At 43.4% G+C, this 26005-nt stretch overlaps 1 protein-coding gene across 2 annotated transcripts in view; it reads right to left on the reverse strand.

Annotated features, from left to right (window-relative positions):
* Nucleotides 1–23138, reverse strand: part of UBALD2 (UBA like domain containing 2) — a 40686-nt gene extending 17548 nt beyond the window's left edge. The window contains exons 1-2 of one of the 2 annotated variants that reach the window (XM_089535377.1): nucleotides 22721–23134; nucleotides 19714–19776 (exon numbers count right to left, since the gene is read on the reverse strand). In XM_089535377.1, the coding sequence (XP_089391503.1) occupies nucleotides 19714–19776; nucleotides 22721–22840 (183 nt within the window). In that variant the 5' untranslated portion in view covers nucleotides 22841–23134. Of the gene's footprint in view, nucleotides 1–19713; nucleotides 19777–22720 lie in introns of both variants that reach the window. The other variant, XM_089535386.1, reaches the window with a different exon arrangement.
* Between the last annotated feature and the right edge of the window lie 2867 nt (nucleotides 23139–26005).

Raw genomic sequence — 26005 nt, forward strand, 5'->3', positions numbered from 1 at the left:
GACTCCCCCGTGTATGGGAAAAATAGCGTATGCTCAAGCCACATAGGAAAGAATTAGGCGCATGCATGTGGCGACGCGCGGGGCGCATGGCATGGGTACGTGCCTCATTATTTCTAATGGGGCTTACCTTCCATGTAAGCACAAAGCCGCGGAAGGCAAGTCCACCTATGAGGAGGGCTGACTGTATCTCACAAAACTATAAATTCCAGTATTCAATAGCACTGAGCCATGGCAGTTAAAGCAGTATGAAATCGCATTATTTTTTCAGCGCATATCAGAAATTAGCCATATTGGCTAAGGGGAATTCTAGAAGCTGTAATTCCAAACTGTACTTTTCTCCCACAGCTAAAAGCCTTCTTCACATCCTCAAACTGCTCTCGGTGTCCGTTTCTATCCATCATCCTAGTTGGGTTCTGCTATCCTAGCCCACTAATAGGTATCAGTGCAGAAGTTTTGTCCCATCCGATGGAAGCACCAATGTGCCTTCGGGCAACCTTTGCCTGCCATTTCCACTTATGCACAAATCAAAATCATCATTACTAAGTAACGCTGTAAAACTGTTCTCTTTGCTTACAGCCTCCTTTTCTGCTTCTACCTCATTTTCATCATTCTAATTTATTTATTTTTAACTACAGGAGTTGTGATCTGAAGCACAGTAATATATTCCACCCTAAGCATCCCATCACTGCCCGTTATGATTTGCTATTAAGATGAGTACATACATCCCAAGCTTCTCACCTCAATAGTTCTGATTAGAGCCTAGAAAAAATAACCGTACCAAATTCTGATTCTGACACAGAATCCTAATTTTCTTTTAAAGGAATGCATTGAAGGATTGCAAGATAATGAGGAATTGCTAGGCAAATGCAATGCCAGGGCCCTTAAATTATTCTTGCAATTGTCAAATGCTACCAGCTCCACCGTAACAAATTTTGACACAGAATGCCATGAAAAAATTGCTCCTTGACTTCAACTTGCTATTTATATGGCATCAGCATCGTACATGGTGCTTTATAGTAACATAACTCAATGTGTGTACACGCACACAGACACACACAAGTTTTTGCCCCAAAGAGATTACAATCTACATTACGACACCAGGGAGAGAAGAAAAGGGGTGAAGCAAGAACGAGAGGATAAACTTAGGTGCTTGTTCTAGCACTGAGACAGCGAGGAAAATCTGATATGCATGGTGTAATTAGCACAAAAAAAGTACACACAGACTTCTTCAGCAGTTACAGTACTTTGAGGACAGAGAACCCTTCACAGAATCCTAAGCCCTATACAGGAATCATACAGGTTCTTTCGCCCCATAGGTGCCCCACACATTACAGCTCTTATTTAAATCAGCAGGAGTAGAACGATCAGACCCACCTCTCCATAGCTTTTGTCCACATTGATTTCTGAAGCTGGCCTTGACATATTTTCAACTGTTGCCTGGATGGGATGTTAAGAACTTAGTAAAATAAGTAGAGAGATTAAACATTGGCCAAACTTGGTGCTGGAGCAAAAGAGAAAGCAGATGGAGTTCCTGTTTCTTGCCACATGCATCTTCACTTTTCATAGTGGACTCTAAAACAATATGGGAATACTTTCAGATTTACAGAAACCCTTTCAGATTCACAGTGATCTGAAATATGTGGCTCACTCATTTCCATTTATAACCATCTTCAAAGGACAAGAGAGCCAGCATGGAGTAGTTGTCTCAGTGCTAGACTAGGACTCTAGAAATGCTATTCAACATCTTTATCAATGACTTGAAGGACAAAATTGGGGGCATACTTATCAAATTTGCAGATGACACCAAATTAGAGATAATAGCTAATACCCCAGAGAACAAGATCAAAATTTAAAATGACCTGAATAGACTAGAAAGCTGAGCCAAAGCTAACAAAATGAAATTAAACACGGAGAAATGTAAGTTACTGCTTTGGGGCAGAAAAATGAAATGCACAGATATAGGATGGGGGACACCTGGCTGAACGAAACTACGTGTGAAAGGGATCTAGGAGTCCAAGTAGACCACAAGTTGAGCATGAGTCAACAGTGTGATGCGGCAGCTAACAAAGCCAATGCAATTTTAGGCTGCATCAATAGAAGTGTCTAGATCAAGGGAAGTAATAGTGCCACTCTATTCTGCTTCGGTCAGGCCCCACCTGGAATACTGTGTCCAGTTCTGGGCACCACAATTCAAAAAGAACATTGAGAAACTGGAGGGTCCAAAGGAGGGTGACTAAAATGGTAAAGAGTCTGGAAACCATGCCTTAGGGAGCTGCGTATGTTTAGCCTAGCGAAAAGAAGGTTAAGAGGTGATATGATAGCCCTGTTTAAATATTTGAAGGGATGGAATACTGAGGAGGGAGCAAGTTGTTTTCTGCTGCTCCAGAGACTAGAAGGCGGAACAATGGATGCAAACTGCAGGAAAAGAGATTCCACCTCAACATTAGGAGGAACTTCCTGACAGTAAGGGTTGTTTGACAGTGGAGCAAATTCCCTGAGTGTAGTGGAGTCTCCTTCCTTAGAGGTCTTTAAACAGAGGCTGGCCATCTGTTGGGGATGCTTAGATTGAGAGTTCCTGCATGGCAGGGGGTTGGACTGGATGCCCTTGTGGTCTCTTCCAACTCTATGATTCTATGTAAACCAGGGTTCAAATTCCCACTTTGCCTGGAAAACTAAGTGAGCTTGAACAAGCCACGCTCTCTCAGCCTCAGAGGAAGGCAATGGCAAACTGAACAAGTCTTGCCAAGAAAACCCCATGATAGGGCAGCATTGTTGTTGTTGTGTGCCTTCAAGTCATTTCCTATTGATGGGGACCCTATGGTGATCCTATTATGGGGTTTTCTTGGCAAGATTTGTTCAGAGGGGGGATTGCCTTTGCCCTTCTCTGAGGCTGAGAGAATGTGACTTGCCCAAAGTCAATCAAGGAGTTTCCATGACCTTAGCTCTAGGGTCACCATAAACTAAACAACTCAAAACCAACTCCAAAGGTTACTTATTTCTTTATCTTTGTTATTTTCTCTCTACATTTACTTAAAACGTATTTTTACCCTACTTTATCTATAAAATCATTTCCCACAGCAGCTTTACAGAAAGATATCAGTAAATACATAAATCTTTTTAAAATGCCAAAAAAAAAGTAGTACACACAGCAAAGAAGACAAATAAAGCAGCCAGCTGGCAAACAAGGCTAAAAGTGGCACATTTTAAAAAAGGAATTCATTTCATTTCTCAAATTTGTACTCTTTGTTTTCACCAAATGGTGGTCAAGGCAACTAACAGTGATAAAACAGAAAAGCAAATTGGTGGCAAACAAATAGTCTAATCTTAATGGAAAGGCCTGGATAAAATCTAGATGAAAATAAATCCCATTTTCACCTATGAGGATGGCTATCAGATATGAGGGAGACATTTCAGTCATTGTAGAAAAGGCCCAAAGATCAACCAACACTTGTCTCATTGACTGGCTGGGAAAAAAATAAGTTTTCAAATGACTTCAAGAAACACACAGGCCTAGAGATATCTAACATGGCTTGGGAGCAGGGTCTTCTAGGAATTAAGCCCAAAAATGCAGAGGGAGTAAATGGAGCCATTTCAAAAATGGAAAGAAGAGTTTCTCCATGATTCATGTCAGTTAACAATCTAAAATGACACACAATACACTGTATTGTAATCCTCAAACCTGGTCACTACTAAGGCTACCTTTGTCCGTGAGAAGCTGCAAATGGCACCTCCACTTAAACTGAGGGACAGACCTGTGTAAAAGACAATATGGCAACACTCCCACAAACTGCCAGCTGATCCTTAATAATAAGTGGTGTATAACTACATACAGAAAAGTCACCCTTTGTTAGACAGACTACTCACTGCCAACACACCCAGTCATTATTACACAGGGACATATTTATTACTCACTATTACCATTTATGGGTGAGAAATTGCAGAGAGGTACTCAAGCAAGGATTGGAATTGTGGCCCACCAGATGTTGTTAAACTGAAACTCCCAGCACTCCTCACCCTCAACTATGCTGGCTAGGCTGATGGTAGTAGTAGTTCATCACTATCTGGAGAGATATGCAATTCCCACTGCTTGCTATTGTTGTGTGGCCTTCAAGTTATTTCTGAATTATGGTGACCCTAAGACAAACCTATGACAGGATTTTCTTGGCAAAGGCAGAAACTGTTCAGAGGCAAAAGCTCCCTCTGAAGCTGAGAGAATGTGCCCAAGGTCTTGCAGTGGGTTTCCAAGGCCCAGCAGGGATTCGAACCCTGGCCTCCACAGCTGTATTCCAAAGGTCAAGCCACTACTACACCATGCTGGCTCTCATTCAATGCAACCCTTCCCAGCCTATGAGCAGGAGGGGAGGAGAGTTTAAGCAATTGTTGGCTGACAGTTATCACAGGTAGTTAAGTAACTAATTACAAACAGCCAACATAGCTGAGCTTTTTATGAAAACAAAGCCTACAACTCTCAGATTCTCTAAAGAGAGGCAACAAAATTAAGTATGGTCATGTGTATTCTGTGCTTTACAAAGCAATCTACTTCTATTAATTTTGCACCACGAATATCTGAAATAATAATAATAATAATAATAATAATAATGCATAGCTAGCTAGCTAGTATTTTGTGGGTCATGATTTGTCCTGTCTATTCTAGTCAGGATTAATAACAAGATTTAAGCCTATATTCACTTAGTTCTTTCCCCCCACTAATCATGGAATGAATCAGTGTAGTGGTTTGAGTGTTGAACGATGACTCTGGAAACCAGGGTTCAAATCCCCACTTTGGCATGGAAACCCACTAGGTGACCCTGGGCAAATCATACTCTCCTAGCTTCAGAGGAAGGCAAACCCTCTGAACAAATCTTGCCAAGAAAAGCCGGTGATAGGGTTGCCATAAGTCAGAAACAACTTGAAGGCACCAACACTCACGACTGGAAGTCCAGTTCATCGACACTCCTTTTTCACACATGATCCACACTACCAGTTTCTCAGTTACTGTCAGACACTGTTTAAACATTTTCAAAGCTGCTTCTGTGCCCAGGGCCAGAAACTTATTTGAAAGAAATGTGAGCATATGGAAGTAGTAACTTGTATTTCCTAGAACCATGAAGGGAATCTAACGGTGATGCCCAACTGAATTAGGATCAACCACTCCTACATCAGTTTATCCCAAGATGCATGAAAACAGCACTGCACAGTTTTAGGACACAGTGCAAACCACTCCCTCATGTTAAAAGAAAAAAAACCAGGAAATGTGTTTAGCTTTGTGTTTAAGTGGGGTAAGATTTCAATGAAAATTGTAGAGCACTCCCTGCTTCTGCAGTTTTTTTTTATTACCCAGACACCCAAACCCCAAAGAGGTGTAACCAGTCAGAAGCTTGGAGAGAAGAGGAAAAAATTAATGATGTTTTGAACTCTCCCAAGTCACAGAAATTCAATTTCAGCATATTTACTTGCTTGGCTATTATTTTGTACTAAAACTACAGCTATTATAAGTAGTAGTAGTATTATGGGTTTAATGGATGAAGTGGAAGGGGAAACCATGATCACTCAGAGATAGTGCAGGTCAGAATGGAAGTATACAGATGGAAGTTTTATGGGTGATGGACTGGTCCCTAAGCAAGGGTGTCTAGAGTGGGCAGCCACAGAAAATTCAGGAGGTAGAATTCCTGGAAGAAGTCAGGCTATTGCTCTTTATCTGTCATCCAAAATACAGGCTGAACTACAATAGTTAAGACCCTTGTCCTCTTAGGCTACTTTCTGTTCCCCCTGCTATCCCTAAATAGTAAACATACAGATAGGACTGAAGAAAGTAGCACCATGGAAGAGCACTCAAAGGACATAAAATTGTGGCTGTCCTCACCTGGAAGCAGAGGACAGGAATCTTTTCCTTGTTTAGTTAGAGCAGGGGTGGGAACCAGATGCTGTTGGACTACAACTCTCAGCATTCCCCATCACTGGCTATACTGGCTAGTATTACTGGGAGCTGCAGTCCAACACCACCTGTAGGGTCACATCATCCTTACACCAGGGTTACACCTAGCCTAAATGCTAGTTGTGGCAGAAGAACCTGATGTAAATCCACTACAGGTAATATCTAAATTGTCATCTTATCACAATTCCAGATTCCTGTCTCTCCTCATGCATGGCCACACTCGGACTGAATGTTTTGCCCCGGAAGAACAAAGGCAACATTATGCCTGCACACTTCCATTTTAAAATCCATCACTGGAGTCAAAGTCGAAGGAACTATCTATATTTAAAAAATTATCCCACTCTTCCTCCTAGTTGCTGAAGGCTGCATCCATGACTCTCACCCCCTGCTTGGTTTCTCCTCACAACAATCTTGTGAGGTATATTAGTCTAAGATATAATGAGCAGTCCAAGTTTTCTTCATACACATTAATCACCCAGAAACACACTATGTATAAACAGATTTTATGTAAGATAAAATGCTTATCAGAAAATTTGAAGCTGATTTTACTGGTTTGCAGGGGCAAGAGGTGGGCATGTTGTAAGTTGTAGCCCAGTGTTAACAGCAAATTTTCCCCACTCAAATTTTCATCTCTAAACTAGTGGTTCCCAAACTTTGGTCCTTTGCTGTTTTGGACTTCAACTCCCAGAATCCCCAGCCACCAATCAGGAACTTTGGGAGTTGAAGTCCAAAACATTTGGAAGACCAAAGTTTCGGGAACACTTTCTTAAACTATGACACTGGTCTCGGAGCTGGTGCTGGAGTCCCCTAGGCTTCTTGTCCTGGGGGACCTCAACACCCCCTTCAAGGCCAGCCATGGTCCAACTGGTGTGGCTCGTGAGTTCATGGATACCATGACTGCCATGGGCCTGTCCCAACTGGTCTCAGGGCCGACGCATTCAGCTGGTAATACGCTTGATGTTATCTTTTGTACGGACATGGAGACTCCGTGGGCAGAGGTAACTAACATCTCCGCCCTGTCACGGACGGATCATTTTCTGGTCGAGGTTAAATTCAAGGCATCTACCCAAATCCCTCCCGGGGGGTGGCGGACCTATTAGGATGGTCCACCCTCAAAGGCTGATGGAACCCAAAAGGTTCCAAAAAGCCCTAGAGGGGTATATGGTTGGAACTGACGGCGATTCTGTTGAGACTCTGACTAACACCTGGGATACAGATCTCTCCAGGGCTATACACAGTATCGCTCCCAAGCGTCCTTTCAGGACTGCTTCCAAAAAACAACCCTGGTACACGAAAGATCTCAGGGAAAGGAAGCAGGTTCTGCAATGACTAGAGCGCAACTGGCGAAGACACTAGCACTTAGCCGACAAGGCACTCCTAGACTCTCTTTTGAAGGCCTATGGAGTGGCAGTAAGTGCAGCAAAGCATTCGTTCTATGCTGCACGTATTGCGTCTGCAGAGTCGCATCCAGCAGAGCTGTTCAGGGTAGTGAGGGAGCTTACCCAACTGCCCCCCTCCCTGAACCCTATTTTGGAACCATCTAAAGCCTGCTGTGACGAGTTTATCAACTACTTTGCGGATAAAATCTCTCGGATAAGGGCTGATCTCGACGCCAGTATTTCTTCAGAATCCAGAGTAGAGGCTTCCAGAGCTTCCGTGGACTTTGTTATACTGGATCATTTTGAGTCTGTGAGTACTGAGGAAGTGGACAAGATTCTTGGAAGTGTTAGGAAGACGACATGCTCTCTCGATCCCTGTCCTTCATGGCTAGCAGCTCAGGGGGGAACGGCTGTAACTATTATGTTACGCCGTATAATTAATTCATCTTTCAGGGAAGGGCAGTTTCCATCTAGTTTAAAATTGGCCACTGTAAAACCTTTGTTTAAAAAGTCCTTCCTAAACCCCCTGATTCGAAATAACTATCGGCCTGTCTCGCTGCTGCCTGTTTTAGGGAAGGTGATCGAGAGGGCGGTTGCCTTCCAGCTTCAAGCGATCTTGGATGAAACAGATTTTCTAGACCCATTTCAAACTGGCTTCTGGGCGGGCTATGGAGTTGAGACTGCCATGGTCGCCCTAGTCGATGATCTCCGTCTAAGCATGGACAGTGGTAGCGTGTCCCTGTTAGTGCTTTTGGACATCTCAGCGGCTTTCAATACAATCGACCATGTTATCCTTCTGGAATGCCTAAGGGAGTTAGGTATCGGGGACACTGCGCTCCAGTGGTTCCATTCCTACCTCTCGGGTAGATTCCAGATGGTGCAGCTGGGGGACTGTTCCGATAAGAGGGCGCTTACATCTGGCGTCCCTCAAGGAGCAATTTTGTCCCCTATGCTATTTAACATTTACATGAAACCGCTGGGAGAGATCATCCGGAGACACGAGGCACGGTGTTATCAGTACGCTGATGACACCCAAATATGTTTCTCTTTGTCTCTGACTGATGCAGTGACTAGGGACGGAATCTCTCATCTAAATGCCTGTCTGGAGTCGGTAATGGGCTGGATGAGGGAAAACAGACTCAGTCTGAATCCAGAGAAAACGGAAGTACTCGTGATAGGTTCTCCAGGCCCGGGAGAGGAGATTTGTCCACCTGTCCTGAATGGGGTCACGCTCCCCCTGAAGGACTCAGTTTGCAGTTTGGGGGTGCTTCTGGACTCATCACTCCACCTTACATCTCAGGTGGATGCGACAGTCAGGAGCACCTGTTACCAGCTTCGGCTGATACGCCAGCTGCAACCCTACCTGGGCCGGGAGGACCTTGAAACGGTGGTGCACGCTCTGGTGACCTCTCGGTTGGATTTCTGTAATGCGCTCTACATGGGGCAACCCTTGTACCAAACCCGGAAGCTTCAACTAGTACAGAACATGGCAGCAAGGCTAGTCACGGGATGCTCCAGGACTGGCCACATAACACCTATTTTGCAAGATCTTCACTAGCTGCCCATTTGCTTCCGGGCGCAATACAAGGTGTTGGTTATTACCTATAAAGCCCTAAATGGCTTGGGCCCAGGGTACTTGGAGGACCGCATCTCTCCATATAATCCGCCCCGCACTCTCAGGACGGCCGGGAAGCAATTATTAAGGGTTCCTAAAACAAGATACACCTCGTCCTCGCAAATGGCATTTTCTGTCTCAGCCCCGCAGATTTGGAACTCTCTTCCTGATGAGCTCCGCTCTTTACCTCCCTTGAACTGTTTAGGAAGAAACTTAAGACCTATCTCTTCCAACAGGCTTTCCCCCATGTGTCTTGACATCTGCTCCCCATCATATATGCTGTTTTCCAGCTAGTTCTGATTTTTGGCTATGGTTTTTATTTTCTGTAGTTTTACTGTGTTTTTATTCTGGAATGTTTTTATGGAATGTTTGTATACTGTTGTCCAAATTGTATAATGTTTTATATCCTTGTTGTAACCCGCTTTGATCTCCCTTGGAAAAGCGGGCTATAAATAAACATTATTATTATTATTATTATTATTATTATTATTAGCAACCCAAACTTCAATCCAGAAGCTGCTTAAGGGGCCTCAGGAAGTCAAATGTCACTCCATCAATACACCAATAGTTGACACATCTGTCAGAAATCCTGCAGAGTATCAACTGAATGCTCTGCTTGGCACCACTTTACAATGAAGAGGAGTTTAAAGGGTGGACCAAAATTTCTTCAGGGCAGGCGTGTGACCACCATGTTCACAGCTACATTATGTTCCCACCAGGCCCACAGAGCCAATGGGACTTTATACCACCTTACCAGCCACATCTATATCCTGGTATATCAGCAAAGACTTCACACATCTGACAAGGTGAACTGTAGATCTATGACATAAAAATGAAATGTGTTGATTTTTTTAAAGGTGTCACAATACTTTTGTGTTTTTACAACACAGGCTGGTGAGGGTAATGAAGAAAAAGCCACTCCCTACCTCCTGTCCCACATGCAGAAAAATGGCTTGGTGAAAGATATAGTGGTTCCAATATTAGCAGATCTATTCTGCCTCTCCCACCCACCCACCCCCCCCCACAAAAAAAATGAATAGAAGGTTTGCTTTATCTGCTAAGGAATGTTTTCCTAAATAAAGGCCGAACTTGCCTTGAAAAGTTCCCTGTCTGAGGTGAAACATTACAAATATGGCACAATGGTTCATATACATTAGAGTAACCATTACAAAAGGACTGACAATCCCACCTCCAGGGCAGATTCAAGATCTCCTAATTTCACCAGAGTGGTCTTGTACATCCTTTTGTGTACTTTATGACACAAGGATTCATAAATTAAAATCATGACAACTGAGGAAATCAGATCTTTAACTTAGTCCTCCAATGTTGAATATTTTTACTATCAAACAAATCCATTTGGTTCTTGCCCCACGGAACTTACACTCATTGTGGCAGTAACTATCAACTTGCAGATGTGAGTAAAGCTAGAAAACTGGTCTACAAACAATTCTCACGTTTACTGCTCTTGCATAAATATGTATGTGGGAGAAAGGGACAGAAACCCGTATTGTGAAATGAAATACAGTTCATGAGTTTTGCTTGCATTATTAACTAGGTAGTTATCAAGCAAAGAGTAAGCTGTGCATGATTTTCTAGAAGTGTGTTTGTATACACATGCACACTCTGGCCCTGTGTGTGTATGTGTGTGTGAACTCTTTTTCTCTACAATGTATATAGGAAGTATATTGCATGTATATAGGAAGTGGGCTTCCTCATAGTCTGTCTAGTGTAGTGTGGTCTATTGGTGCAACTTCACATTTTGGACTACAGCTCCTATTAGATCCAGACCGCATGACCAATGATCAGGAATGCTGGGAGTTGTAGTCAAAGATGTCTGGAGGACACCAAATTAGGGAAGGTTGGTTTAGTCTGACTGGCAGTTGCTCTCTAGGTATTCAAGTAAGAGATCCCTTTTCATCCTATTACTCAATTGGAGAGGGCATGAGATCAAAATGGGGCCTTCTTCACAGAAAGCAAGGACTATCAAGGAACCAGTCATCACAGCATTTACTTGAGTTTGTAGTGACTGCCAATGCAAAAGACTATCCAGGTGCAAGTACTGTATGCTTACCTTCAACAGTGATGCAGCCACGCAGTGCTCCACACTAAGAGTAAAGCAGTGTTCTAACAAGTTGTATTGAGCAATTACACCTTTGTGAAGGATGCACCTGAAGTGCAAGTGATCAATGTTTAATCCAGTGTCATTTATTGGTATCAGAAAAATGCCATGACCAAAGTCAAAACATTCCACACGGTGTGAAGTCATGCTTTAGGTATTAGGCCCCAAAATGATGTACACACATCACTTTGAGCAAAGTACACACACTGGGGTCTTGAGAATTCTGCACTGCCTTTTCCTTGCTGACCATGGAGCCAGCCTTCCCATTATAGTGCTCCAGATGTATTGGATTCTCATTATCCATTATCCATAACCCTATGATGAACCTACATCAGAAACGACCTTAAGGCACACAACCACAACTACAAAGTAAACTGCCACGTGTGCTGTTTTGAGCTCATCTGGCCAGTTCTGTAGTGAAAAACTGACCAACCCTCAGTACAAAAATATTACATTTTAAAAGTTTGGGGGCTTTTGGTGCAGCCACCATGAGGCTTCAGGCCCATGGGCTGCACCTGGCCCAGCCATCTTTCAAGCAGTGGATTAGGTCTACAGTTAAGCCTGTTTCAGGCACTTTCTTGAATATATGAGGGTACAGGGAGATTTTTTCCCCTTGAAAATGGTCATGGAGACAGGTTCATATGCACACACAGGCCTATCTCACTAAGCCATGGCAGCAATCAGGCCCCGACTTTGCACCGTTGAATATCAAAGGCTGAAGTAAAGCTTTACTCACATTTGCTTGAACACAGATAAAATACCGTACACTGGGTGAGAATTACTGTGAGACAACTGTAAGCTAGACACCCTTGTCAGAGTAATGCAAATCACCCAGAAATCTACCAGCAGATCCTGGTTTTCTTTCATCTTGCCATCACTTTAAGCAGCCTTTCTTTAAAGCAGAAAGAATGTCTACAAACTGCACACAGGGATGGCTGCATGGCAATTGCTAGCCCACTTCCTTTGGTAACAAGGCAGCTTACCCTGACCTCCACATGTGCTGGTTGAGAGCTCATGGGAGTTGCCATTCACCTCATCTGCAGAGCACCAGGTCAGAGAAGGCTGTGTTATTGAACTCATTGTTAGGGTTGGCACAGCAGACAAGACATGAATAAGGTCTTGAGTGGAGTATCAAGAGATTTGTTAGTGGGATAGCCAGTGATTTAAGCGTTGAGTTATGACTCTGGAGACCAGGGTTCAATTTCCAGCTTGGACATGAAACTCACTGGGGGAGCTTGGGCAAGTCACACTCTCTCAGCTTCAGGGGAAAGCAATGGCAAACCTCCTCTGAACAAACCTTTCTAATAAAAACCCCATGATAGGTTTGCCTTTGGATCACAAGTCAGCCATAACTTGAAGGCATTCAACAACAACAAATTTTAGAAACAGGCCAAGGGTAACAAAGTAGTTCTCTAGATGTCACTGGGCTGCACATCCCAGTATTCCTCACACTGGCTCTACTAGCTAGGGCTGCTGGAACTTGCAGTTCAACAGTGTCTTGAAGGCTATGTCGTTTCAACCCCTAATGCTAGTAATGCCAAGAACCCCTGCAAGTAGCAGACATTCAAGAATTATATCTTCTTTAAGTGGAATTACAGCGCCCTAAAACTCCATCAAATTGTTCTTAATCCCAGCCCACTTCTATTAATTTATCTCTCAGTTACTTCACAACCTTTCACCTGGGCTTCAGGAGAAACCTTGAAATATTTGAGATAATGGAATAAGGAGACACAAATCAAAAGATCACTGTAAATAAAAGGGGGGGGGATTAAAAAGGGGAGTCTGTAAATATCTGGAAAAAACAAAGATAATGGTTGGCAAAAGGGGAAGTCACACATTTTATCATGACTTGGAGCATTCGTTTCCCTATTAATGCGTAACCAGTTTTAAAGAGATAAAGGGGAGGGGGATTGAAGATAGCTTTGCAACAGAGACAGGATATCCTTTGTTTGCAATCTCTATGAAAGTGCCCCTAGTGAATGCAGAAATTGTAAACTCTTTTAATGTTTGGCAGTTGGGAGAAACATTCCAGAGCATGTAAGAATGGGCCCTGCTGTCTCCATACAGTTATGATACCATTAGGTTTGGCTTAAATCTGCGTGTCAGAAACAGTTTTATGAATAAATGGAGAACTCCAGCAAACAGCAGTCTGTATGTCAATCAGAATACCAAGGCATTTCAAAATAAATAAATAAATAAATACTCTAGTCAGGAGAAGAGATTTCCTTTGCATGTTGAATTTGTTTACATTTAGTGTGTTTGGCTGTTGTGGGTTTTTTTAAAGTGGCTTATAACTATCAGTTAATGCTGATGAGTTCTTTTTTTAAAAAAAGAGGATACATGCATACAGATCAAAGAAAGGAGGCCAGAAGTGGATTTGCCAGCAATATGTGCAGAAGGGCACACAGCACCAAGGACTGGATATAAAACAGATTAAACAGGCTAAGCTCCCTGTAGCAGTCAGGCACTGAACTAGACTCCCCTGCTGTGTGCTAAGCATTTCAAACACCTTGAATCAAACCTGAAATCCTACTTGCTGCTTTTAGACTACTCACTGAGCTGCAGAAGGGACTGCACAAGATGAAAGGGGCTCTGAATATTTTGGGCTGGCTTGGTATTTGGCTATTATTAACAGAAACCCCTGGTGTTCACTGAAATGTTATCCAGCACCATATTGCAGATGCAAAAGGACATGGTCACCTCTCCTTTACCCTGTCAACGTTACTGCCAAAAGACTCTTTCCTAGCAGCAGAGCCTGGAAAATGAATCAGGCTGTGAGACTGAATTAAGTGGATTGGAGACACCCATTACTCACTATATGAAACAGAAGGCTAACATTACACTCCAGACCAGAAGGGTTTTGGATTTCAGGGTTTTCTTGGCAGTTTCTTCAGAAGAGGTTTGCCTTTGCCATTGCCTGACTGAGGCTGAGTGTGTGTGACTTGTCCCAAGGTCACCCAGTGGGTTTTATGGCTGGCTGAGGATTTGAATCCTGGCCTCCAGTCATAATCCAACGCTCAAACCACTACGCCACTTACAAAACATAAATGATTTCATGTTAAGACTTAGGTCAAATCTCCAAGATAACTCATTATGGGCTGGAACAGACCGGCCAAAATAAAGCTGCTTTGGGTCACTTTGGAGGTATGCTATTTAAATGATGCATGCGTCCTAAGAGGCCGGAAGTCGCGCCAAATCTATGCTCCAGTCCTAAGGACTGGAATGCAGCTTTGGTGCAGCTTCTTAAGATGTATGTGTCATTTAAACAGCATACCTCCAAAATGATCCAAAGCAGCTTTATTTTGGCCTGTCTGTTTGAGCTCTATGTATGAACAAATATTAAAAACCTGAAATTCAAAATCCTTCTGGTCCCAAACATTTCAGATAAAGGGAACTCAATATGTATTCAAAAACATTCAATGCTTTATGTGATTATTTTAAAAAATGGAATACTTGTAATAATGCCATGTGAATAGCATATGTGTCCTTTAAGTTTAACAAAAACGACTAAACATTTTAAAATTCTGACATTTTTTGTGGACATATGCAGAGCCGTACCTGATATATATATATTTATCAACAGTTTAACTTTCTTTTACTGAGGCAAAACTGTAGTACAGTGGACCCGTTATACGCTGGAGTTTGGCTCCAAGATCCCCTGTGTATAACAAAATCTGTGTATGCTCAAGTCTCATTAAATATAATGACAGAGCAAAATGGTGTCCCTTATAAAAAATGGAAAATCAAGGTTTGATATTTGAAATTTATACTTTTTTTGAACATTTTCAAACCGTGGATGCTTGAATCTGTATATAAAAAATCCGTGTATAAGTAGGGCTGACTGTACCTTCAACTTCATTTCCTCATTCCCCACACGGTTTATCACTTCCATGTCAAGCTGAGAAAAGTCTGAATCAATGCAAACTAACTGAATAATCTATTTCACTAAAAGACTGGTTGCAGGACAACAGTCAGACAACTATGAATTAATGTGTGCTAGTATGAGTGCCCGTGCTTATGGTATGCAAACATTTTCAACCTCACATTGCTGCATTTTGGCTATAAGATTTCAGGCAGGGATCTTTTGAAACATTACCTGGAGTTGACAGAGATTGAACCTGGGCCTTTCTGTACTCTAGAACAGGGCTACTCAATGTGGTGGTCCTGGACTAGACCTGGCTCCTGAACCCCTGCCAGTTTCTGGCTGCCAGTTTCTGGCAAGGTTATAGGAAATAAACCAAACATGTGTACCCAATGGACACATTTAATGCCAGTAACCAGAGCAGTGGAAAACAGTAACTGCCAGTTCACACCAGGTAGCCTGAGAAGTGAAGTTCTACACCACTGCTCTTATATTTCCTTTATGCCCTTCCTGCCTCCAATTCACAAATCTGCAATCAGATTCAGATTACATTGAGTTTAAGAAAAAATATTACACAGAATTCTGTGTAAGCAAGAGATCACAATCCTTTGCTGCAAAGTTGGAATTTTTAGAGCCAAGACCCAGATATATGAGAGAAACAGTGACTGTGCTGGTGCTCTTACAGAAAAGTTGAGAAGTAGCCAGTAAGGGTGTGAATATCACTACTATCAACATTGGAGAACATTAGGGCCTCCGTATTGTAAGTACTGGTATATTCTGAAAAGCAGGCCCTCATCATAACAATCCTTATGGTGGCACTCCAAGGAATATCCAAAAAATGGGGCTGAGTTTATCACAACTACTGTACATTTCTTTCTTTCTTTTTAAATACTTTATTTCACAGTGTAAGACATACAATTCATAATCAGATCCTTCAGTTGACATAAGTTCAGTTAAATCAACTTGCTTTAACAGAGAACTTTTTAAAAGAACAATTATTATTTAAGCTAGCAGCCATAACATCTGAATTGTAAACATTTCTTGCAGTTCCCACATCCAATCAGGAGTAGGTCTTTTGTAAAGCTACTAGATCTTGCCCATTCAAGAACAAGCCACTCCCTAACCAAATATTTTGGCCTATGACAAGGACAGTGCAAAACAACAACTGTGCTAGGAAAATCCACTGCCTGTCCAGCTATGGTGGGGACTGCAGTTAAAATCAGAGGTAACAAAGGAGTTGGAGAGGGTGAAGAAGATATCACAGCCCCTGACAAATTGCTTCCAGGGCTTCAACCCTGAGAGCTATGGCTCCACTCCATCCAAAAGCTCTAACACCAGGGACTGAAAACCTGTGACTTTCTAGATGCTGCTGAATGGCAACTCACACCATCTCTACCACTGACGTGGCCTGCTGTAGCTGATAGGAGCTGTAGTAGAGAAACATCTGGACATAGCCACACGTACTCCATCCTTGCTCTCACCAAGGGCCAGGAGGCCTGCTTGATTTCATTGCTTGCAAGTGACAGGTCCTGGGTATCAGCCACCATTTTGAAGATAATTTCACTCTTTAACATGGCCACCATTCTGCAATCCCAAGTGCAGAACCTAGTGTCATTCAATGCTAATCCCGGAGGTTGCAAAGTTATGAGGAGACATGAAAGTCAATAAGGTTTCTCTGAACTTGTTGGGCCTCATGCAGGGGATGGACTAGAATTCCTTGCAAGTCACATGCGAAGGGACTCAAGGACACTACACAGAAGTTTCCAAGCACATACTCTCAAACACAAGAGATCCACTTTCACATTCAGGCTTAAAAGAGCATGCTTAAATTAGCTCCTTGGCCACTGGGAGTGTGTTCCTACAAACGTATCAGTGGCATATAAATCACAATTTCTGGAGGGCAGCCTTGCCAAGGAATTTTTTTCTTGCCCTATTTCATATTATAATTTTAAATCTCTGTGATTATATCACACAAACCCTTGCAAATATGAGACCTCACCAGAGGAAAGCACTTTAAAAATGAACTCTGAACTACTTATGGTAATGTACATTATGAAAATAATAATACATACAGAGGCAAAGATTTTTTGTAGCCATTGCGAGGGAGAGAAAATGCGTAAAAAGCCCAGTTTCTCCTGAAAAGTTACTTTGGAGAAGAGGGCTGATAAGATTCAGCCTGAAGAGGAAAATGCTGGTTAAAGGTTTTACATAATAGAGTGTTTTTCAGGAATTAAAACAAAAGAGATCTTTAACCCAAAGTTATAACCTTGGCCAAAACAAATGGTCATAGTTTTCTAAAAACATGGCACTTCTCCCATCTTTGTTTAGAACACAAAGAGAAGTTGAGTTTTCAGATGCTTACATTTCCTGCTTTTATTAATATTTATATAAATGTTATACAGTACTGTTCAGGGGTTTTGGACCATTCGTTGTATTTTTCCTCTAAAATGAGACAGCACATGATTTGCACATGAAGCTCCCTTGCTTAAACTGTTATCTCCTGTTCAAATAATCAGGTAGCAGGTGATAGAAAACAGACTCAAATACACACACCCCTCTCTGCCTGAGATCCTAGACAGCTACTGCAAGTCAAAGTAGATCACACTGAGCTAGATGGACAAAAAGCCTGATCTAATGTAGGGCAGCTTCCTGTGTTCCTAAAGAACACTGCAAAGTAGGTCATACTCACTCTACAAAAAGAGAAATGGAAACACAGAAAGACTGGAATTTGCCCAAGTTAACACAGCAAATGGATGAACAGACTTTGCTATTTGGGTCCTGGCCACCTAATACTACTTCAGAGGTGATGTTCTTTTCCCACATTAGTACACAAGGAGTAAATACATGTACTTGCGATGTGCGAAAGCCACATGTTTGTTTTTCCATGTGTGTATGAGGCAATCTCCAGACTTTTTTTGCAGTTTAGAAATTTCAGCACTCACACATTTCCCCACTATTTTCTAGGACCAAAAAGAGTCACTGTGTACAACCATGCTTTCAAGGACAGCCTACTTCACCATCCTGCTCATAATACTTTTTAAGCCTACAGTGGGAACCATGCAGCCTCCCAGATGTTGTTGGAACTACAACACCCAACACTCCCCACCACTGGGTATGTGGGCTAGGGCTGTTGGGACTTGAGTAGTTCAACATCTTGAAGGCTACATGATTTGAGTGAAAGGTTTATGTAGGAACAAGGATTATTAAGTATTGGTTTAAGTTGCAGAACACACTTCTCAGCAAAATCTGCTAGTGTTCCTCTATGAAAAATAAGATCCTGTATGAGGGAGGGGGTGTGAATGCCATAATCTGCTAAAAATGAATAATTTTCTGTTAAGGTCCATTTTTAAATAAGATGCACGTAAATAAGCATTTTAGGGATTACAGATAAGGCAACTTGGTTATTAATGGTATTTTGCATTTTCATTTTTACAAAGTTCATTTTTTGCATCCACATTTTAATAAAGCTCTGCATTGTTTATTTAAATATATGTAACATCCATCTCCCCAAAATAATGTGCTGGACCTTGCTAACTGTTGTGCTGGTGTGAATGTGCATATTAATGTGTTCTATTCTGGTTTTAATTTTTGACTGCTTACTCTTTTAACATTTGTGTCTTGTGGATTTTTAACACTATGCCTTTTAATTTGTTGTAAGCCACTGTGGATTCTGCGCTGGGAAGAAGGCAAGATAGAAACAACAACAATAACAACAAGAAGTATGGACTGCCTAAAGATGAAGCCTTGCTTACCTTGTAGCTATTTCAGTAGTAAATTTAGAATTATTCTTGAGAAGCCATAAAATGAATGCATTACTAAAACCCACAGATACTGGAACGATCTGGAAAACTAGCATTGAAAACAGCAGTTACTGTATACTCAAGTGGAAAAACCTACACTGGATAAGGAGGCAAACAGCATTAAAATTCCATGAGACGTTTTGCTCCCCCTCTTTTTCACACTGCTGCAACTAGACACAAGCTTTAACAATAGCCAAATACATGAAAAACAAAGCTCCAGCTTAGTCGCTACCTACTATGCTCCCTACACACAGAACCGGTTTACTTTCCTTTAAAAAATAATAATAAATCTTCCTTTCCGTGCCAAAGGAACTTGCCCTCAGCCAAGGTCATGCAAAGTTTTGCTCAAGTTTAGATAAAGCATGCCAAGGGAGGGGAGACCCCAAAGCTTGTCTGAATTTGTTCCTTTTTTCCAACCCTATTGGGTTTTTAAGTTATTAAACAGCTTGGAAAAAAATAGCAGAGGTGGATTCATGTGAGCAAGAGAGGGAGGGGGAAGGGAAAGAAAGCAGAAGTCCCTGTTTCCTGGCAGACATTTTGGCTCTTGTTTACATTTGCAGTCTCTGTGTTTCTCTTGTTGCAGAGCAATATGGCTGTCCGTAGAGCTGACAGCTTTGAATGCACAACCACTGCTGGCTGCAGGCTCATGTTCCCCTCCCAGTATCAAAGGTTGTGTAAAATTATGCAGACACTGCACATACAAGACAAGGAGTTCCTCCTCCTATTTACATGGGCTGACGATCCTCCAAGGGCTGTTTGGAGGAACGGTCTCGGATGTGTCATGTAATGCGCCTGCTAAGCATACGGAGGAGAGAAGAAACCATGAGGGCAGTTTTGGTTTGGGTCATGGAAAACAAGACTTATTTAAGGTGTAAAAAGAAACTGCCACCACCACCACCGAGCCCAAACCCACTCTGATGCAAATTCCCCTTCAGCCCACAAGAAAAGGGGGGTTAAAAAAAATAAAATACCGCAAGGACCTGACAAGTTTTGAGTTACTTACCATTTGGTGATGGTGGTGGGTGTTGGGAATGTTGGTTTCTTGGAAAAAAGCACTCAAAGCCGTCTATGTTTAAAAGACAAACAAAACACAGGCCTGCTATTAGAACAAGGAGGGTCGGAGCCCAAAGAAGCAGCCATCTCTTTGCAGCATAAAAAGGAGGAAGGAAAATTTAGGGCAAAGGGTCACAATTTGCCTCTTTTTTTGCACCCATTTACATTGCATCCCACTCTCCCAACTGTGTAAATATGCCTTATACCTGAGCATTTATCATCACTCTGTATTGTATCTGAAGAAGTGGGTTTCTACCCGTGAAAGCTCATGTGACAATAAAAGCCCAAAGGGAAATGTTGGAGGGCAAGGGTGAACAAAAAGAGATTTCACAAAGAGATTAAAAAAAAACAAAAAACAAACCCACAACTCACATCTTGTCACATGTTGCTCCCCCTTTACATACCAGTTCCGCTGTAAGCAAAATTTTTGACAAACAAGAGCCAAGGCACTACTTTCTTGTATTTTTCAACAGGGGCCTGGGACACAGTTTAAATTGCTGCTTGTCTTTCCTCTCTTTTTAATGGTGGGGGGAAGCCTAAGGGCAACCAAAACAGACCAAACCAATCCCTTGCCTACACACCCCACCAATGTCCCCAAAGGCAAGGGCTTAAAAGGACAGGAAGAATGACAAAAACCAACTGCAAGGGTCACAATCACACACACATACATCCAGGCAACAGTGCTTGTTTAGCTTTCAAAACAAGCTCTGGGGGTGGGGAGGGGGGCAGTATTAACTGACCTAGCTAATGCAGAGAGAGGAGGGGAAGAGGAATCCACTGGCTTTCCGGAGTGGAAACACAATATGCAGCGGAAGTGGACAAAGACACTGAGCTCATTTCTTGTTGCCAAAGGGAGAACTGAGGCCGAAACCAACCTTTTCCTGTTCTGGGCTTATGAACCAAAACAAAGGGCCCACGCTCCAAATGGGGGGCAGGGGGGCTGGGAAATAGGGCAATTGTTTCCTCAAAATCTACTCTTTCTGAAGCAACTGTTTCACCAGGTCTCAGTCCAGTATGTTTATGTGAAAAGACGGTGTGTGTGTCTGAATATACGTGTGTGTGTACACACACACACACACGTGAGTAAGAGGGGGAGGGATGGGCGTATGTATATATGTGTGTATATGTATTGGAGAAAGAGGGAGAGACGAGTATATATATATATGTGTGTGTGTGTGTGGTTTGTGCGTGTGTGTGCATATATATATATATGTATGTGTGTATATTCATGTGAGCAAGAGGAGAGAAGGGAATATATATATGTGTGTGTAAATATATTATGTGTATCTGCATATATATATATTCATGTGAGCAAGAGGGGGAGAGGGGAGTATATATATGTGTGTATACATGTGTATGTATATATATATATATATATATATATATGTATTCATGTGATCAAGAGGGGGAGTATATATAATGTGTGTGTACATATATATATTTATGTGAGCAAAAGGGGGAGTATATATGTGTGTACATATCTGTATATATGTCTGTGTATTTATGTGAGCAAGAGAGGGAGGGAGGGGAGTACATATATGTGTGTGTATGTATATTGATACGCATGCATATATACACATAGACACTAAGGCAGAGGGGATGGGAGACGCCATGAGGCCTAGTTCCGAAACTGGATCGCCATCATGCAGGAAGGCAAAGGCCAGTCTCTCTGGATGCTTCTTTCTGCCTCCATCTGGGGCCCCACATTCAAGAAATAAATGCCAATGGTGTGGCGGGGGGAAGGAGTGGGAGCAACCTGCCCCCCTTAAACACTGCAAGGAGACCTGGGGGGACTGCCACTCCTGAGAGCCCTCTCCAAGAAGGGGCAGGGGCTCTGATCTTCTTTCTTTCCCCCTCCGAGACAGTTTCCTTTACTTGCAATTCTTCCTTTCCCTCCCAGCCCCCCTTCCTCTGGCCAGCAAGCAGGCTGTGCAACCAGCCACACCGCTTCTCCCTTGGGGCTTTCAGGAGTATCAATGGTGTTGCTGTTGTTGTTGTTGTTGTGGGGGGGGTAGCAACAACATGAGCCAAGGCCCAGCAACACAACCACCCACAACACTCTCTGGAGCAAAGACAGAGAGAGAGAGAGAGAGAGAGAGAGAGCCATTCATGGCAAGGCTGGGGGCGGATTGTTTACATGCAGGCAGAAAAGAAGCCCCTTCCCCCTTCTCCAGCCCCAGGGCTGCAAACAAGGAGGACCAATGCCATGGGGCTTGATCTCAGGGGGGCACAGCATCCTCCTTTTCCAGGGCACGTCCTCCATTTTCAACCTTCTCTCCAGGAGGAATCCCAAAAGGCCCTCCATTTTGAGCCTGACTTAAAGAAGAAAGACATTTAGGTTCACATGATTGTTTCTAAGCCTTCTTCCCTTTCCCTTGAAGGTCCTCCATTCCAACCTTTCTGTCCGGGAGGAATCAGCATGGCTAAGAAGCATGGGCTTAACATTTACAGTAGCGTTTCCAGCTTTCACTTAGCCATGTCCTCCTTTTCCCTGCAAGGTCCTCCATTTTTGAGCGTGGCCCAGCACCATGGATTTATATTTACACGTTTAAGCCTTTAATGTTAACATTTACAGTAGTGCTTAATAGGTTTTAATTCAGCAATGCCTTCCTTTTTCCTGGAAGGTCCTCCATTCCTACCTTTCTATCCAGGAGTAATTCCCCAAAGTCCTCCATTTTGAGCATGGAGATATATATATATATATATATATATATATATATATATATCTAGCCTTTGATGCTGATATTTACAGTGGTGCTTTTATCTGGTCCTCCCTTTCCCTCCAATGTCCTCCATTCCCACCCAGGAGGAGGGAGGGCTGTTTTTCTTAACCCGTGTCCTCCATCCCTCCCCTGGGAGTGAGGACCCCTGACCCAGGCCCACCCCTAGCAGGATCCAACCATCCCGGGCTTCCTCCCTCTGCTTTCGGGGGGGGGGGGGGGGGCTGGCGTTCTCACCTCGAACTGCCAGTGGGCGGCCTGCAGGAGCTGCTTGGCCTGATCCGCCGCGCAGCCGGCCGCCAGCACGAACTGGTTGATCATGACCTGGTGCCGGAGCTCCTCCATATTCACCGACATGGCGAGGCAAGGGCCACGGAAGCAGCAGCAGAAGGCAGGAGGGGTTTAAAACAGAGTCCCCAAAGACACACGCGGAGAACGGGTATGGGATCCCAAAGTAATGCTACTACGGATGCTCTCTCTCCCCTTCCTCCTCCTCCTCCTCCTCCTCCTCCTCCTCCCCGATGGGGCTGTGTTGATACTCTTCCGCCCCCTCGCCTCCTTCTCCTTCTCCTCCTCCTCCTCCTTCTCTTCCACCCCAAACAACAGCAGCATCAGAGGAAGGAAGGAAGGGAGGGAGGGGGAGGAGCCAAAGGGGAAAGCCGGCGCTCTGTGTCTCAACGTTCCAGTCCCCGCCGGCCCTGGCACCTGATTGGCCAGCGCCGCCTTCTCTGCCGTGTAGATGAACGTTCGGCGTTCGAATCTTCCAGGCGGAGGATGTTTCTCCCGGCTTACGCCCCGCCCACTTCGAACGCGTCCTCGGTTCGCCATTGGCAGGAATTCGTGCGGGGGGGGGAAATCAGGGCTGTGCGCGCTGATTGGTCGGATGCTGTGTTTTGGCTCAGAACGGAGCAGCCATTGGTCGAGGCGTCTTCTTTCTTTCTTTCCCCCCCTCCTCCTCTTCACTCTACGCTCTCGTTTGAACCGCACTGGAAATTGGACTCCCCTCTTTGCGGATTGGCTGCTGGGGCTCTCAAGCTGCCCCCTCCCTCCCTCCCTCCCTCCCTCCCTTCTTTTTTCACTGTTGTGTTGAAGGGAGGGAGGCAAAGGCAAGGGGATAACAACAACAACAACAACAAACCTCCAAGAAAGCACACCACTGATTCATTTCCTCCCCCTTTTAAAAGCTGTCACACTTTGAGGCTGCAGAAATACTTTGTCTGCCCAGGTCCTCCTCTCCTGCATCCCTACACCAATCCCAGCATTACTCTCTTTTCCAGTGAACCAAAGCAGGGCAGCCTCACTTTAATCTGAACTAAAAGTCCCATTATCCCTGGCCGCTGGCTGTGCTGATTGTGGATTTGGGGTGCTGTTGTGCAACGTCCTTTGGAGGACCAAAGCCTAAGAGACGCTAATGTGCTGCAGGAGCTCCAAAGGCGTGGTGGTTGGATGCCTGTACTGCAAGCCACAAGGTTGTGAGTTTGATCCCAAGGGCTCCAAGGTCCACTCAGCATTGCATCCTTCCATAGGTTGCTAAAGTGAGGACCCAGCTTGTTGGGGGCAATTGGCTAACTCACTGTAAACTGCTTAGAGAGTGCTGAGACCACCGATAGGCAGTATAGAAATGTACATAGAATCCTAGAGTTGGAAGAGACCCCAAGGGCCCTCCAGTCCAACCCCATTCTGCCATGCAGGAACTCCCAATCAAAACGTCCCTGAAAGATGGCCATCCAGCCTCTGTTTGAAGACCTCCAGGGAAATAGACTCCACTACACTCCGAGGGAGTGCGTTCCACTGTCGAACAGCCCTTACTGTCAGGAAGTTCCTCCTAATGTTGAGGTGGAATCTCTTTTCCTGAAGCTTGCATACATTGCTCCAGGTACTGTTCTCTGGAGCAGCAGAAAACAAGCTTGCTGCCTCCTCAATATGGCATCCCTTCAAGTATTTAAACAGGGCTATCATATCACCTCTTAACCTTCTTTTCTCCAGGCTAAACATCCCCAGCTCCCTAAGTCTCTCCTCATAGGGCTTCATGGTTTCCAGACCCTTCACCATTTTAGTCGCCCTCCTTTGGACACATGGCTCCAGTTTCTCAATGTCTTTTCTGAATTGTGGTGCCCAGAACTGGACACAATATTCCATGCTATTGCTATTGGTATCTAGCATAAACTTCTCCTCCCTTGCACCCATTCAAGCCCTTAAGAAACTATTCTTGGTGGTCCAAGGAGTTATTCAGATGGTGAACATAGTCCAGGTAGAATCTGGGTTTAATCTTTGTTGTTCGCATGCATTTCGAATGCACCCAATTAAGTTTTTTGGGGGGCTGCCACTTGACCTAGGATAATCAATCTTGGGTTCCCCCCCCCCCCAAATTTCCCATAAAGATTCACATTGTCGCCTTTGCAAATAGACCTGGGATAAACCAGGATAAAACTGCATGCTTTGAACATGCTTCAAATGCATTCGCATCATCGACTCCATCTTTCTTCAAGTGCTGACACATGTGAGCAGCCAAACTTGTAGAGATGCGCATAGATGCGGTTCCACAGTGTGAACAACAAACCTGGAATGCATGAATGATATTATTCTCGTATATGGTCCAAAACACACTGCAGAAATAATCCAGTTTGAGACTGCCCTGGGTCAGTGCTAGGGAATCTTGAGAATTGTAGCTTATTGCGGCACCAGAGCGTTCTGACAGAGGAGGCTAAATGTCTCACAGAGCTACCGCTCCCAGGATTCCTTAGCACTGGGCCAGGGCAGTTAAAGCGGTCTCAAACTGGATTATTTCTGCAGTGTGTTTTGGAACAACATGTGGATGACCCCCAAGAGGTGTCTCCCCACTTAATATTCTGTGCTTGGTACTGGCATACACACAGCTGTCTTAGTGCACAGCAACTGTATCAGGAAAAGGTGTGTGCCACCTTGGATCCCTTTTTGGGGCAAAAGTGGCATAAAAATATATGAAATAAAAATAAATAAATAATAAACTTTAATAGCTTATTTGCAATTGTTCATTGCTGGACCAGTACCCAGTGTCAGTTGCTTGTTTTTAAACCACTTTATTTTATATTGCAAGAAATCTGGTGCCACAACAAACTACAGCCCCCAGAATTCCATACCATTGACCCACAGCAGTTAAAGTGGTGTCAAGCCAGATTATTTCTGCAGTGCAGATGCAGCCTTATAAACAAAGTCTTCAGTTAACAGAGGTTCAACCAAAACAACTTGCTTTAAAAGACCCCTTTAAAAAAAACAATGATTATGTAAGTTGGTGCCATAATATCTGAACTACATTTTGCTACTTAATTTTTTTTTATTCAGTCCTATATTGGCGTAGTCCTACACATGGATGCAAAAAACAATACAAAACAAAACAAAAACCCTCCTTTGAACAACATGTTTTCGTTTTTGCTGTTTTTAACTATTTTTCCCAACCCTGAAAGCACCCCCAGTGCTAAGAAATGTTCTAAGAAAATGACCATACTTCTGAAACAGTTAGATGGGTTTTTGTTGGTTTTAGCA

This window comes from Sceloporus occidentalis, unplaced genomic scaffold (genome assembly GCF_023333645.1).
Source record: "Sceloporus occidentalis isolate IW3139 unplaced genomic scaffold, rSceOcc1.0.p SCAF_1, whole genome shotgun sequence".
Taxonomy (NCBI): Eukaryota; Metazoa; Chordata; class Lepidosauria; order Squamata; family Phrynosomatidae; genus Sceloporus; species Sceloporus occidentalis.